General features: G+C 42.3%; 1 protein-coding gene across 1 annotated transcript in view; it reads left to right on the forward strand.

Moving 5' to 3' along the window:
- Nucleotides 1-16,052, forward strand: part of LOC110050691 (uncharacterized) — a 38,334-nt gene extending 22,282 nt beyond the window's left edge. The window contains 14 exon segments of the mRNA XM_089275283.1: nt 570-863; nt 1,269-1,385; nt 2,066-2,497; nt 3,032-3,329; nt 3,600-4,197; nt 4,574-4,780; nt 5,286-5,411; nt 5,848-6,159; nt 8,053-8,295; nt 9,060-9,761; nt 10,393-10,629; nt 10,815-12,179; nt 13,381-13,546; nt 14,347-16,052. Of these exon segments, the coding sequence (XP_089131409.1) occupies nt 570-863; nt 1,269-1,385; nt 2,066-2,497; nt 3,032-3,329; nt 3,600-4,197; nt 4,574-4,780; nt 5,286-5,411; nt 5,848-6,159; nt 8,053-8,295; nt 9,060-9,761; nt 10,393-10,629; nt 10,815-12,179; nt 13,381-13,546; nt 14,347-15,968 (6,719 nt within the window). The 3' untranslated portion in view covers nt 15,969-16,052.
- Nucleotides 16,053-16,186: the final 134 nt, after the last annotated feature.

Here is a 16,186-nt window from a genome sequence, read left to right on the forward strand (position 1 = left end):
CAAGACACTTAACGAAAGTAAAGCAACTGAGTTGAATATAACTCATGAAGGATTGAGATTTGCAGACTGAGTGGGTAAGATTGAACATAAAATTGTTTGTTCAAATTAGATCGCAGATCGACTTTGCTTTTAGTTGACGCGCATTTGTATTGGTGAATATTTCACTTTTCCGGCGTTGAGGCTTGATTATCCAGTTCGAAGTCTTCTTCTCCGCTCACAAATGGTCAGGGAGTCTACCGTCTACCTTTTTTCTTTTTTTTTTTTTTGAAAGGATGGAGTGAATTTGAAAGTGAAGTGCCTGATTTAATAAGCCATTTCCGTGTAGCTTTTTGCCTCTTTTTCAAAACGAGTCCTGGTGCACAACCTTTCAAATGGAAATGAGCGTGAGGTTGATTTGCAAAACAATGAACGTGCAAGCAAAACTCAGATTCGATTTGAAACTGAGGTAACAGCTATTCGGAAATAGCTTTTTCGTCTTCATTCTCCTATCTCGATCAAGATGTGCTCGTGCGTTACTTTTGGTACCTTTTTGCTTATTACACCGATGTGTATTGTATTCATCTTTTTAGTGCCCAGTGCTCCCCCAACTAATTTGCATTTGGTCCACCGAGATTCGAGGTCCATTATCGTGGAATGGGACCCAATCGCTGAGGGTTCAGAGAATGGTGTTCTTAATGGATACAAGGTGGAATACTGGGCGAAACGGAACAACCAGACAGTTGTTCGCGAAACAAGCAATGACGAATATACTGCTGTTCTAGACGGGCTCTCGCATAACACCGTATACACGATCTGGGTAGCTGCCTTCACGAGTAGCGGTTCAGGAGACTTCTCGGAACCCATCCTTGTCGAGACGAAAATGTGTAAGTTAAGATTCATCGATCCCTTAAAAATTGATTAAATCATCCCATGGTCTCTTTATCTTCAATTTGTTAGATAAACATTTTATTTTCATCAAGTCAGTGTTATCTAACTGTACTTTGTGACCCATGAGCTTTTGCCAAACGGTTGAATGTTTGCTGGAACATTGAGCTGCCAGGGACCTAATATCAAGGGACGTCACAACACATGGCGTTATATTAAACCACTTGAACACATTGTTCTACACTGGCCAGTTCTTCACTTTTCCAACTCCCTCGTAGCTTTGTTGCAGATCGTCCGATCTGTGTGCGAAAGGCTCGACTTACGTTGGGAGAACTCGGAAAAACCTTTTGGCAGTAGAAACTTGTCACTGGCTGACAAAACTTCGATGTTTTTCAATGCTTCAGACGATCCCTGTGAGAATTATCTTTGTCTAAATGGAGGGACTTGTTTGGTGGAGGATGGACCTTACTGTAGTTGCCAAGAGATGTTCAGCGGCGGATATTGTGACACTTACAAAGCTGGTAAGGAAACAAACTACAGAGTTTGAGTTTCATGAGTATGTTCAGCTTGTCAAGGACTTCGGTGATAATGTGTGTCCGAAGACAAGAACGAGACCACGTAAGAGAGAGCAAATAAAACACCAGGATCAACAAAGGAGAGTAACCGATATATGAAGAGGATATGAATTGTACTCATCCATTTTAAGAAATATATCAAACACAAAAGACCATGTTCGACCAAATTTCCAAACACCGGGAAGAGAGTTGAAAATATGACGCTTAGCGAAGTATTTTTGACGAAATTCGAGGTGTTTGGAAATGTGGTCAAACACTGCTTTGAGTGTTTGATATATTTTCTTAATCAAACGAAAACTATAAGGAAAAAATGGTAAAAAAAAAAACGGTAAAACTTTATGCTGACCAAGATCACATATCCAAACGCCGTCACGGTCATGATTTCCTTTGTTTAAACTTGATGAATGTATTAACGAGTTTGAGATGGACAATTTCCCACCAGATAATGAGCAACCTTCAAGATGGCGAGTCTTATCAACTCTGACTCATGCGGGAGGGAGGCGAAGTCATGTATAATTCAAAAGTTGGCGAAACTAAATGACATTTACGATTCTATAAACATTGATGACCGTTGAATAACAACGTTTTTTCTCAATTATTATATTTTATTTTTCATTTCTTAAAAGAGCGTCCATGCCGCAGTCCAACTGTGAGGTTGCCGAGCCTATCACCAAATGTGGCGTCAGCTGTGAGCGTGCGCCGAGCTAACCAGATTTTGATTCCTTCCGAAGTGGAACTCGATTGTGAGCTTTCCTTCGCGACAATTTTCAACTGGGAGGTGTTTCATTTGTATTCAGATAAAGTCCTATCAAGAAACGGATCTTCTGAACTGCTTATACCACGGGGTAGTCTACCGGTTGGGAGCTACTCAGTTCGACTGACCGTGAAGATGGAAGGAACGAAAGTGTTCGGTGTTGGTGAAGGTTACATTCGGGTCATCAGCAGTCCAATCGTTGCACGCATTGCCGGAGGAACTAAGGTGGAGCGAGGATTCAATAAGACTTTGATCTTCAATGCTTCCTTGTCACATGACCCCGATGCGTTTGATCCTGAAGTCCGTAAGTTCAATCCTGCCTTTCACAGCAACTGGGTAAACTGGGTAGTCCTGGAACTCTTTGTTTCAACGTAGGTAATCTGTTTCGGGTCACCAAGTGCGGTCGTCCATTCCGGTGAAATCACGTGAACGGATCCGGGCTTAAGAGCATGGGAAAAGGGCGCATAGGGGCAAACACGGTCATTGTTGCGTAGTGTGTTATCGAGTTATCTTTCTTAAGTAGATTTGTAAAATTCATTTTCATATGAAAGCATTTTGACTCGACGTCATTTTGAAACTGTCGCAAGTTTTTTCTGGTTACATGTGTTTTTCCCTGTCGTCTGTTCCACAAACCTTTCATTCAACTTGGTGGGGATGGTGAGAACATTTCTCTTGCGAGGTTCGGTCGCGTCTTCTTTACACGCTATAAATTAACCCCCTCCTAAAATCTTGAATTTCTTTCCGTATTACACCCTGACTTTCTCGAGCGGAAACTTATAACAGTAATGCTTACTTATTTTAACCTGATACCTCGTATTGTTGTATTTTCTTTCTCTAGGTCTGCGTTTCACCTGGGTGTGCAGAGACACGAACATGCAGTATCTTCTCGATGATTTGCTCGAAATAACCTCGGCCATTCCTAGTCCTTCTGAGTCCGATCTTGGTCGCGGAGGATGTTATGAGACTGGTGCGGGTAAAATAGGCTCTAATGAGTCCCTGCTGCAGATAAACAGCGGCTTCATGGTAGAAAACAGTTCGTATTTGATAACAGTTGTGGTTGAGAGGGGCCGGAGACGAGCAAATTACACACAGGAAGTGGTTATTGTTCCAGGCGATCCACCAGAAGTGATGATAATGTATGCTAAATTATTTCCCTAGGTTATAACCTCTCCTGTTTTGTACTAGGTTGACAGGCCGTAAAAGGCCTATTTCTCTCCTCTCCCACAACCCTCCCTCAAAGTAACGACCCTCCCCTGAACAGATGTCAACAATTCTGAAAAACGTTCATTTCAATGTACACCATCCATGAACTACTCTCTTGTAAGTTGCTGAGTCAGTATTTTTATATATATATTTTAGTTTTAAAATATTTTTCCCCTTTAACGGTAAATGTCTATCTTTTCCAGCTGTAAAGACAACTGTGACGCGAAATTGAATCCATCTCGAAGGATAGCACTAGAAAAACTCTGTAAGGACTCATTGTGTGGAAGAAGCCTGACATATCATTGGTCCTTATTCAAAACCTCCTTAGTCAACCAATCTCATTGGGTTCCGGATCAGACGTTGCAAGACAAAACTCGGACAAGATTAACCTCGCCGTGACTTGTCACTCGCCCTGGAGTACTAGAGCCGAATGTGAGGTACAAATTTGTGTTGACTGCCCAACGGCGCGGAGGACATCCGGGACGTTCCGAGTACCAGGTCACCACCAACAGCCCTCCTACTGGAGGAAAGTGCGATGTAAAACCGCTGTCTGGTATCACCCTTAACACAACATTTTCCTTTACGTGTAGTGGTTGGGAGGATCCAGATCGTCCACTGCAGTTTGAATTCATTTACTTCACCACAGAAGATGGTGTTCTTAATGTGGTGTACAAGGGAATAAAAAGCAGTGTAGAGACGAAGCTTCCAGCTGGGACAAAGGCAAATAACTTTACCATTGACTTTCGAGTGCGAGTGGATGACATGTTTGGCGCGTATACTGAAGTGAAGATTCCTGTCCAGGTGGGAAGAATCAATTTTGTCAAAATTGCAACTTTGTAGTTAATCCAAGTACTCATTTAATTTGGTAGGGCGTCGGAGTCTGGGGTCTAGCCTCAGTGTCTCTCCTAAATATTTCAGCCAGCTGATACATGCTGTTGAGAGAACTTGACAAAATGCTGCTGTAAACTAAGGATGGTAAGGTTTCAACGGATGGTATGGGTGTGGGTATGGTATTTTTTTTTACTTTCTTTGCGTAGGAGATCGACTGAGTTAAGTACACTGCCCTTAATCGCTAACACTATTTTTTTGTGTGTGATATTAAATTGCAACTCGTTTTTATTAAAATATACTTAGGCACCAATGTGCCATGTTTTGGCTTCTTTCAATTCAATCTCAGGTATTGGAGCTTCAGTTAAAAGCGGACAAACTAGTGGAACGAGCGGTTGAATTGACCACTGGGAACGAGAGTCAGTTAACTAAATTAATTCAGTCCGGTGATGTGTCACGTGCAGTCCAGCTGGCTAAGGCAGCTATTGTGGCTGTGGATGAAGACAAGAAAGTTCGGCCAGTAACTCAGGGACTGTTGAAAGAAAAGAGAAAAGAGGTAAGTCACAAATTTGCAACTTGCAGCCTCCGTCCACCAGAGTGATGATATTATGTCCGCTATAGCCCAATTTTTTAATTGCGCGTTGAACGTATCGTGGAATGGCTATGTTTTGTGATTGGTTTAAAAACCTCGCCACCTGGTAATTCAATCAGACGCAAAACCAAAGCCCGCGTTTTCCCTCGCTAGGCCTCCGTACCTGTATTTGCATCAAGTTCCAGTTGTTTCAAAGTGCTTTCATTTTAAGTTCGCTGTGCTTTTCCATTGTCATTAGTTTGGTACTACAACACTTGATTGAAAGGTGCTCCATATATATATAAAAATGTTATTTAAAAGTTTACTTCTGTCTTCATGTTTTCCTATTTAATTGGAATCTAACAACCCCCAATCCTTTTTTTTTCAGTCAAAAAGATTCTGTCGCGGTAAAAAAATTCTTCGGCTTATGTTTGGCACCGTTAACTACAAGCCTAACATTGATCTCATTTTAACGAGTACTTTATTACAGATGAAATCCAGTATTGTGAAACAGATATCGGCCATACGAGTGGAGACTGTGGAGAGGGTACAACAGACGTCAAACGTTATAGCAGAAGCGACGTCTGTCATTGGCGAGGTTACCGTTGAAGCTCAGGTTTGTCTTTCTACCCTTATTTTCGTGTTTATTACCTTTTTTCTTATTGCTATAATGTTAATTTTGTGAACTGCTGGATTTACGAATCTATCAAGTGCGTTTTTCACCTTTTAACGAAAAACCACCTGTGACACACCACGTGTTGAGCAGTAAAGGCTGCGTTAGTCAAAACATTCAGTCGATTCTTCTCTCGAGGGTGAAATCGTCCCTTGGAGTCAACTGAAAATGACGTCGTTAAAAGGTGACCTCCACTTCGTCGAAGCTATCTTCCATAACAAACAAAGGTGCTAACTGAAATTCGTGTGGTGCATTACATTTAGAGACTCGAAGCTCACTGAGGGAGTCAGCCAACCTTTAACACAGGGCGTTTCTTTCGTCCACGTAATTTGTTCCAGGACTGACTGGACTGAACACTTCCATGATAATTCATTTTCAGAAAGCGGCGACAGATGCCCTCCAGTCGATGACCGAAGTATTGAAAAAGGAGTCTTCAGCAGGGAAAAGTTACGAGGCACTATTTGATTGCGCGAGGAGTCTGGCTTCTGGTCTAGGTAGCGTTCTCAGGGTGTCATCATACATGGCCAGATCATACGCCATAATTGACAGTCAGGTCGGTGGCCAGGATTCTTCCAATTTATACCGAAGGCGAAGGAGCTTCGTGGAATCGATACTTTCGTTTGTAGGTTTGAAAGCCCTCCAAAGACTGAAAAGAGATGCTGCAAAGGATCAGTTAGAAGCCAAAAGAGCGGTAAAGAAATGCTAAGTTTAAAATTTCTGCTAATGTAGTAAGAACCGTATGAAACCAAGAATAAGGGGCAAATGATGTAAAGAAACATGAGCGACCTTCAAACGTGGCGAACCATTGAATTGGAAGCGAAGGGCTGATGGGAGGGCGAAGCAAGAAACTAAAGTATGATGGTAAAATGTACATGTAATGCTGGAAAAAAGAGAAAGCCAGTTCCTTTTAGGGAAATGTTTTGTTGAGCTTAAGTATAGGGAGGCGCGGTGGCCTCATGGTTAGTGCGCTCGTCTCCGGATCGAGCGGTCCGGGTTCGAGCCCTGGCAGGGAACATTGCGTTGTGTTTTTGGGCTAGACACTTTATTCTCACAGTGCCTCTCTTCACCCAGGTGTATAAATGGGTACCGGGAAACTTAATGTTGCGGGATAACCCTGCGATGGACTAGCATTCCATCCAAGGGGGAATAGAAATACTCCTGGTCACTCCATGCTACGGAAACCGGGTTAAGCTCCGGCCTGATGAGCCATCTAGCTCGTATGCAGACTTTATCTTGAGTGTAAATATCGCAACTTTGGAAGCATTGTAAATGGTTTGAACCCAGGAGTATCAGTAGTTCGTATAGTGTGATCGTCCGGGTGAGGGTAGTTCTGAAAAGAACTGTTGTTGGTGACTGACGTTTCGACAACCTGAGCGGAAGTCATCTTTAGAGTCAAGTGAATAGTTTTTGTCAGTCGATGATATCATAAGTCTGGTCCTTTGAACATGATTGTCCAGTTTAGCCATGATGGTATTGGCTGAAAGACTCGTGTAAAGTTTGTCATCAGTCATTTGTGAGTTTCGATCCGTCTTATTGTTGGTGGGTTTTTGGTCCGTCTATTGTTGGTCAAATTAAGTCGGTCTGTTGGAAGTCCGTTTGTCGGTTTCGTTTCCGTCATGGATAAGTCGTTTGTAAGGCGCCGGTAATTGTTGACATCTGTTAAGTGGCGTTTGTTCTAGGTTAGTGTACCAGCTTTCCAGAGTCAGTCGTTGAAAATAGTTTGTACTGTAGGTTAAGCACTGAGCAGAGTCCCAGTCAATGTTGTGGTTTGTCAGTTGATGATGTACAGCAATGTGATTGTTGCCATCACCATTTCTCGTGGCTCGTTTGTGTTCAGTCAGTCTCGTGTTAAGGTTTCTGCCAGTTAGTCAAATTGGTGGGTTTTTGGTCCGTCTATTGTTGGTCAAATTAAGTCGGTCTGTTGGAAGTCCGTTTGTCGGTTTCGTTTCCGTCATGGATAAGTCGTTTGTAAGGCGCCGGTAGTTGTTGACATCTGTTAAGTGGCGTTTGTTCTAGGTTAGTGTACCAGCTTTCCAGAGTCAGTCGTTGAAAATAGTTTGTACTGTAGGTTAAGCACTGAGCAGAGTCCCAGTCAATGTTGTGGTTTGTCAGTTGATGATGTACAGCAATGTGATTGTTGCCATCACCATTTCTCGTGGCTCGTTTGTGTTCAGTCAGTCTCGTGTTAAGGTTTCTGCCAGTCTCACCAATGCAGGAAGCCTGGCAGTCGACAAAAACTATTCACTTGACTCTGAAGATGACTTCCGCTCGGGTTGTCGAAACGTCAGTCACCAACAACAGTTCTTTTCAGAACTACCCTCACCCGGACGATCACACTATACGAACTTTGGAAGCATTATTTGACTGAAGAGGGTTTCAAGCCATTTTCTGTCAAACCGCACCATTGCATTCTCTTTTCTACTTATGATGTCTGTTTTTAATTCACTAAGTTTGATCCAGTTTGTAAATGGAGATGTAACGAACAGTGACATCAGCAGAGGTAGCCAAATTTGTGAAGCCGAACACGTTTCTCAGTGGAACTTAATTGTTATGCCTTATTAAGTTAATGTTATCTAATTTGTAGTCTAAAGCAAGAGCTATTGGTATCCTAAATTCACTGGAGGAGGTCGGAAGCACGATCTTATCCCAAACCCTTGTCGGTGAGGAGCCGACTGAGCTATTAGCCCAGGCGGTGTCATTACTCGTGTCCAGAGAGGAACCGGACTTACTCGCTGGCTCTGTTATGTCAACTGGCAAAGGAAGCAGTTTCACTCTTCCTTCCGTTCCCAGCTTGTTTGATAATGGTACGCAGTTTGTGGATAGCAAGGTAGGCGAGAACTAGTGGATATGTAATATATCAAACATGAAAGACCATGTTCCACCATCCATATTTTCAGGCAAATTCCGAGAATAGCGTTGAAAATACGACGCGTAGCGAAATAGTTTTTACGAACTTAGAGGTGTTTGAAAATCAGTGAGGTCAAACACTGTCCTGAGTATTTCATATATCTAAGACTAAGGAGAAAAATTGTAAAAATTTACGCTACACGTAAATAACTGGATCAGATATCCAAACACCGTCACGGTCATAATTCTCTTTGTTTAAGCCTGATGAATTATTAATGAGTTTCAGAACTTACATCAATATATAGAAACCTCGCATGTACGTGCCACATTGCCATTGTCCCATTTTAATTATTACAGCAACATTGTTTGTGGACAGCCAGGTAGGAGGAAACAAATGCCAAGTGTTACTTTTTTCACGAGATGATAGATACCATTACTTCAATCATCAAGCAAAAGTTTATAGTTTGCAGATTATTGCTTCTATGGAAATCGAGTCCATCCCCGCCAGAATGTTCCATGATATTAATACTAAATATTTGTAAGGTACGGATGACAGATAGCAAAGGCTTCCTGACCAGTTACGGGAAATTATAATCTGGAATATTATTAGGGTAGGGTCGTACAATAACTCTTAGAACGAGAGACGCCCCTTTAGAAGATTATGAACAAAGCCCATTGCTGAACTGCCTGATGTCACATCGGAAAACTTACCACTCATAGTTTTCTATTCTCTGCTCATGGCAGATCGTAACAACTAGCTTCGTGCCTTTCACGTGGGACCCCTCGGGAGCGCGAGTGACCACAGGAGTGTCAAGCCTTGAGCTAAAGAATAGCACTGGACATCTTTTGAAAATCACAAAACTGGAATCTCCGATAACTATCAAGATTCCTTATACTCACGATTTAACAAACAGTTCGCAATCTCATTACGTTGGAGCCAATAATACAGTTTTTTACAAGATCAATGTAACGCAGTCAGGCATGGCTCTGATACTAAAGGTGCGTCCAGAAAACAACGTAACAGTGTTCTTGGTGTCAGTTAAATACGGGCAACGTCCGTCTCTAAGCAACAGTGACATCAACGCTACTGTTCCCAATTTTTCATCCTGCGTTAGGTTGTCATCTGGTTACGTCAATTGTTCACGTGATCCTTACGTAGTGTTTGTTAGTAATGAGCTTGTCAGCCGGATAGGGTGTTACTTCATTGGGATAAAAATCATGCCTAGGAGCGGGTCCAGGAAAAGGAAGTGCTCAGAAGAAGGGCGCTCAAAACGATCATGCATACAATACAAGGAAGCCCCTGTAGCGGATGCCCCAAATATGGCACATTCTATTCATGCACCCAAGTACAGCAGAGGAGATGTAATTTACACCATGCAAGCGTTGCCAGCTGCTTGTCTTTACTGGAGTACAGCCGTGTCAAGATGGACAACTGAAGGATGTCAGGTAACATAAAGGATGAACTTGGGATGACTTCTGTTTTACGTCTTTGTAGCGTAACTGGGTCGTGCGGTTTTCAATCGAGTGTCGTAAAACCAAAAGTAAACCAAAAGTAAAAGTAATTGCCTGATTACTCTCCACATTCAATTGAAAATCGCTCTCAGCACAAAGAGGCTAACGTATTACCGCTATATTCAGTTGTAGATTGCTGAGATGTTTCTTTGGTCCCGAGCGGACTATTTTTGGCTCTAAGACGGCACAAAAGCTTTAGTCAAATTGAAGTCATTACTCAAGTGAGTCAATAGTCGGCTTGTGTGATTGTCAGGTTTATCTCCACGCTTGAGGAAAAAAGTATTGCTAGTGCACGTTTAGAGTGTTGTTATACTTGAGTACGAACATTACTTCGTTTCCTCAGTTTATTGAATGAGAAGCAATAAAAAGCAACGGAAAAATAACCGTGTGGAACCTTACCAAAAGTTTTTGCTCGGTCATTTTTCCCCTCGCTTCCACTACGATTTTCGCCGAGGGAACTTAAAAAAGAAAGTTCCTAGTCTCAATATCTTAATGTTGTCAGTAAATTCTAGCATTGTAAGTGTCTTTAAAGTCCTTTTCTTAAACCAATTTTACTGTCCAACAGGTAGCCGAGACGACAACACTGGATACGATCCACTGCCTGTGTAGTCATCTGACTTCATTTGGGGGTCAGCTCTTTGTTGCACCGAATCCAGTAGATTTCGATAAAGTTTTCACTGAATTTGATCGCCTCCCAGAGACTGGGAATGTAGCTGTTATAATAGCTGTGAGCTGTGTATTTGGACTTTATCTGCTGCTACTGGTGTGGGCTCGGAAAGCTGACATGCAGGATGCTTTGAAGGTAGGTATTGTCTTGTTTACAGGAATGAATGTGTTCGTCTCGTTCACAGGAATGAATGCTTCTTCTTCTGAATACAAAGGAGACATCCATTTCTATAAACGCATTCATTCCTGGTTACTTCTCCTCTTTCCAGAAGAAGTAGCCATTCCAAACAAACTTGTTTGCTTGTCTTTTTTTACTTTTAGATCGGAGATAAGCCATTTATAGGCTCCCTATCGCCTTGGTGTTATCGATACGAGATTCAACTATCCACAGGCATCTGGGCCAACTCGGGCACGAGTGCTAACGTGTTTATCGTTCTGGAAGGCGAATCAGGTTCTAGTAGACCTCACCAGTTGAAGGGTGGTTCAATCATTCCATTCGCAAGAGGAAGCATCACATCGTTTACTCTCTCGCTCTGCAACAATATTGGCCCCTTACGACGTGTGCGCGTATGGCACGACAACTCCGGCAAAAGCCCTTCGTGGTTCCTAAACACTGTCAAGATTTATGACGTGTGCACTCAGGAGGTTAAGACATTCATGTGTTTCACGTGGCTGGCTGTGGAGAAAGGCGATGGATTAGTCGATCGCACCCTCACGTCAGACTCAACTGACTTAAAACGAATGATGTCTAAGGCGTCGTTTCAGAACAGATTAGCCGAAGAATTCGGTAATGGGCATCTGTGGTTTTCAGTGGCGACCAGACCTCCGAGGAAACGCTTCACGCGCGTCCAACGACTATCTTGTTGTCTATCACTTCTGTTAACCACAATGCTAGCGAGTGCCATGTTTTATGAGTTCGTCCCAGGGCATGATCAGAATCAAGGCTCCCTTAGGTTGGGTCGTCTTGTTCTTAATCTCCGACAGTTGGTCATTGCGGTAGAGAGCCTTCTTGTAGTCATACCCGTAAATCTGTTGATAGTAGGAATCTTTTGCCGCGTGAAATCAGAGAACGACATGCGTCAACAGAGGTACAGCGTAAACAAGCATCTCAGTATTCACGCGGTCACAAAGAAAACTCAGCTGCGGAAAGGATATAAACTGGTTCTGCCTCATTGCTTCGTTTATCTCGCGTGGCTTCTGTGCTTTCTATCGTCGGCGGTGTCTGCAACTTTCATTGTCTTCTACAGTTTACAATGGGGTAAAGATATAAGCGAGGAGTGGCTGATCTCCACTGTGATCTCTACGTTTATGGACATATTTGTTTCTGAACCTTTGAAGATCGTCGTCGTAGCATTTTTGGTCTCATACTTTTGCAAGTCAGACTTTGACGAAATCGCTGACACGCCCAGCGCGATCTTAAATTTTAACGACATCAGCATCACAACCGAAAGAGAAGAAGTCGATAACGAAGAAGAGATTGCCTTGCCAGAGCCTCCGAGCAAGCGGGAGTTACGCAGTGCGAGGGCATATCGCATGAGGGAGATGCGCATGTATCGCGCTATACGGAAGATAGTAAGTTATCTTGTGTATTTATGGATTCTGATGATCATCTGCTATGGAGGCCGCAGTCAGGACAGTTTCTCTCTGACTACATCACTGCACAAAACACTTGGAGAGCTTAGCCAGGTATGTGATGTAAGTAAACTTCATTCATGTAGTTCATTTCTTCGACCCCGGTCTCCAAGGATAAGAACAGGTACGGGAAGTAATAAGAGACCTGCAACTCGTTTCTTAAAAGCCCCCAGAACTTTTCGATATTCGGGCCCGCAAAGCCATTTTTAGTAAATCTGTATTCAAAAACAGAGAGTTGTATACGCCTGAGACTTCTTTGAAGGGAACCGCTGTTCATATCAAGAATATGTGAATAAAACAGCTCTGTAATCATTAGGTCTGAGATTTTGCTACGGCTTTCCAGGTGCGAAAACTTTTCGAAACCTTCGAGAAACGAACCCCAGGTTTCCAAGGATGGCAACAGGTACAGGAAGTAATAAGAGACTTGCTTTGTTGTCATTACAGCGCGTGCATCTGAAAAATGTACTGAACTGAGCGCACGTCTGTCCAATTTGCGCAAAATTAACACTGGAGGAGCAAACGTAATACAGTAACAAGGGTACGAAAAAATCATAAGGTGAACTGTGGGTGAATAGATTTTCACAGGCATACAGCAACTATGAAGGTCTTATAATTAAATAAATGAAAGCTTAATTAAGGTTTCGAGAATAACTGTCATCGAGCTCTTCGAGTTCTTCTTGAAAATTTACTGAATCGTAATATATTGGAGCTTTTAGCAAACTGCTACATTACCCTACCACACTGTTATTTCGCGTTCAGCTCAAAACTTGGGTCAACTCATTCCGAGGAAGACTTTCGCAATTGTATGGTTACTTTGCTAGTATGATAACTGACACACTGACACTCATATAACCAAAAAACAAGCTCTCTAATGGCAGACTGCTGCATTACCCTAACATCCTTATTTTGGCGTACAGCTCGGGTTGACTCATACGGGCGTGTTTAAAACACGAAATGGCACTATGGTTAGCCTGAATACCGCTCAGGTTAGCCTTAATAGCGCTGGGGTTAGTCTTTATATCATCAATGTGAAGGTGGTTAGCCCTTAATAATTGTATGGGTTAACTGTATCTCATATTGTCAAGTGCCCTTTCGCCATTTCGCCATTTCGTGTTTTAAACACACCCGACGATACAGTGGGAGACTTTCCACGTTGTATGGTTACTCTACCAGCATGAGATCCGACACGCACACAAAAAGCCCATTTAACTTACAGTTGTTTTATAGCAGTCTCCCCGCTGGTTTGTTCTTCCAGATTTCTTCGCATAAGACAATGTGGGATTGGATACTAAATATACTTATACCTGGAATCTATGAGGACAGAAAAGATGTGGCGCTGTCGAACTCCACTCCGTACATTGGTGATGGTGAAGCGGTGCTTGTCGGGATGCCCCGACTTAGGCAGCTTCGAGTTAAAGACGGTGCGACAGCAGATTTGTTGAAAATGATAGAATGTTTCTGCTTTTAAAATAACCATTAATTGAAGGCAAAGACACTGCGGTTGTCAAATTCAGTATTAGTGGGACAATCATATCTGTGGTTCAGGCAATAGAAAGTTATTGTGGTAGCGGCCGTTGATCTTTAACAAGCGCATCAATGGAAAAAAAGTCATAGTCAAGTGCTTTATTTACTAAAATGCAGAAATGACTTTACAAACATAATCTACGTCCCAATCAGCTTACAACGTTATTCATTTTAATTAATTTGAAGTAAACGAACGTCCCGACTTTTATACCGTCTGGTTATTTTTGTTTTGTTTGTTTGTTGGTTGTTGTTTTTTCTTTTTGATAAGCCTTAAAGAATTATAAAAACTAAAGCAGAACACTTCACCAAGCATATATAAGGTGTAAAATTGGGTGGCCTCGAAGCTAGTGTCCAGTGTCTTGGACAAGATTCTTCACGTACAGCAATCCATCTGGGTGTAAAAATAACTAGTGCTGAATTGTTGAGCAGATTTGATTAAACGGTGGGTGTACAAGATGCTATCAATATACTAATCTTGCTATGATTGATGGCTTGATAATTGGAGTTTATGAAGTGATAGGTCTCAGAATTGGATCAGAATTGCCTTGTTTTCATGAATTCAAATTTGCCTCTATTCAGCTGATCACTGACTTGGTTGGCATAGTAACTGTCGTCTTTTCTTTGGCCATAGCAATTTTTTTTCTCTTTAGCTGAGCTTTTCGTTAACTCGCCATTTGTGCTTTTTTGTTTTCTTTAGATTCATGTAAAGTCGAAGAGGTAGCTAACACCCTATTCAACTCCTGCATTGCACTATATTCATACATCACCGAAGATAAAACGAAGTTGTACTTACCAAGATGGCGCCCGTTTCGAGCATCACAGAACATATCAGCTGAAGCGTTGAACAAGGTCTGCCCCAAGCCCTGGCGTTACTCTACAGCCGAGCAAACCCAAAGTCTTCCTATATGGGGAAGAATTTCCTCAATATATGGTCAGGGTGGTTACTTGGCAGAACTTGGCTACGAAAAAAACTCTGCGTCGAAAGTCATTTCTGAGTTGAATCAGTTTAACTGGCTTGACCGATTTACCAGTGCTTTGTTGGTTGAATTCACAGTTTTCAACTCTCGCGTAAGTCTCTTTAGCGCAGTTTGGATCCCGGTCGAGTTTTCACCAAGTGGTCACGTGGTTTCAAGTCACGTGATTCGTACCATTCACGTGTACAACGTTGGAGCTGGCTACAGTGCTGCTCTTCTTGTCTGTCAAATTATGCTGGTGCTGTTTATTATATACTTCATCTACAAGGAAACAAAGCAGATGGTTGAAAGTCGTAAGCTCTACTTCCTGCAGTTTCTCAACTGGGTTGAACTGGCCCAAATCTTGTCAGCTATTGCTTTTGTAGTCATCCACATCCTCAAAGAGATAGAACTCTTTGCCAACACTGCAAAACTTCACGAGAATATTTTTCAGTTCATAAGTTTCGACAGAGAAGTACTCCTAGATGACATAGAGACGGCGTTACTGGCTTTGCTGATGTTCTTCAACACCTTAAAGTTACTGTATCTGTTTAGGTTCAACAATCATGTTAACCATCTGTCAGATGTAATGAAAGCATCCGCCCTGGAGCTTTTGAACTGCTCACTAGGATTTTTCGTATTCTTGTTTGCTTTCAGTCATTTCGGATTTCTCCAGTTTGGAATGGAGTTGCCGGATTACTCTTCTCCAATAAACTCTGTACAGTCTCTTCTCATTCAGGGAGTTGTGAGCGACAGAGCTGCACATCTTCAGGATTGTCATGCCATCATTGGTCCACTGTTCTTCATCGTTTTCAACATTTGTCTACAAGTGATCTGGATAAATATTTTCATCGCCATTCTAATTTATGATTACCAAACTGCTAAACGAGTCCCCAAAGCCAGATTCAACCTGGGACGCTTTATGATGGTGAAAATGAGAGAGCTTTTGAACTGCGCGGGAGACACGCCAAAGAGGCCAGAGAAAGAGGGAAGCATTAGAAAGAAACGAGTATCATGGAAACTTCACGACGACAACAACAACAACAACAACAAGGGAAATAAAAAGAGAAAGCCAAGACCCCAGAAAAAGTTGGCAGAAGTGAAGCCAGACCTAGTGAGCGAGTTAGAGAAACGGATGGCGCGAATAAATGATAGTTTGAATGACCTCTACGTTGACGAGTTCAGCGGGGATATCGACGTTTTGAGCATATGGCTCGATGCTCGTGCGCGAGGAAGGAAGGAGAGGGCTAATACCCATTCGGCGGAGGAAGGCTCACGGGTAGTCAAGGATGAAGGTCGAGGATTGTTTCCAGTGCCTCAGCATGCTCAGGGATTGAAGTCGACAAGTGTCGAGAGAGGCGTATAGTTTCTTAGACTGCCTTAAATGAAACTCGGAATTTAAAAAAGCTAATGGTGTGGAGCAGAAATTAAAAAAACGAAAAAAACGAAACCGATGTCAGAGCCAATTTTGTTATAAATGGCTGAATGTTCCTCTAAAGAAATCATTAGCAAAAACGTAACAAAAAGAACATTACTAGATACAATTACACTCGGAGACATGCACGTTCTAAGTGCTTTTCTGTA

This window comes from Orbicella faveolata, unplaced genomic scaffold, assembly GCF_042242905.1.
Source record: "Orbicella faveolata isolate gen_17 unplaced genomic scaffold, um_ofav_v1 contig_36, whole genome shotgun sequence".
NCBI classification, from domain to species: domain Eukaryota; kingdom Metazoa; phylum Cnidaria; class Anthozoa; order Scleractinia; family Merulinidae; genus Orbicella; species Orbicella faveolata.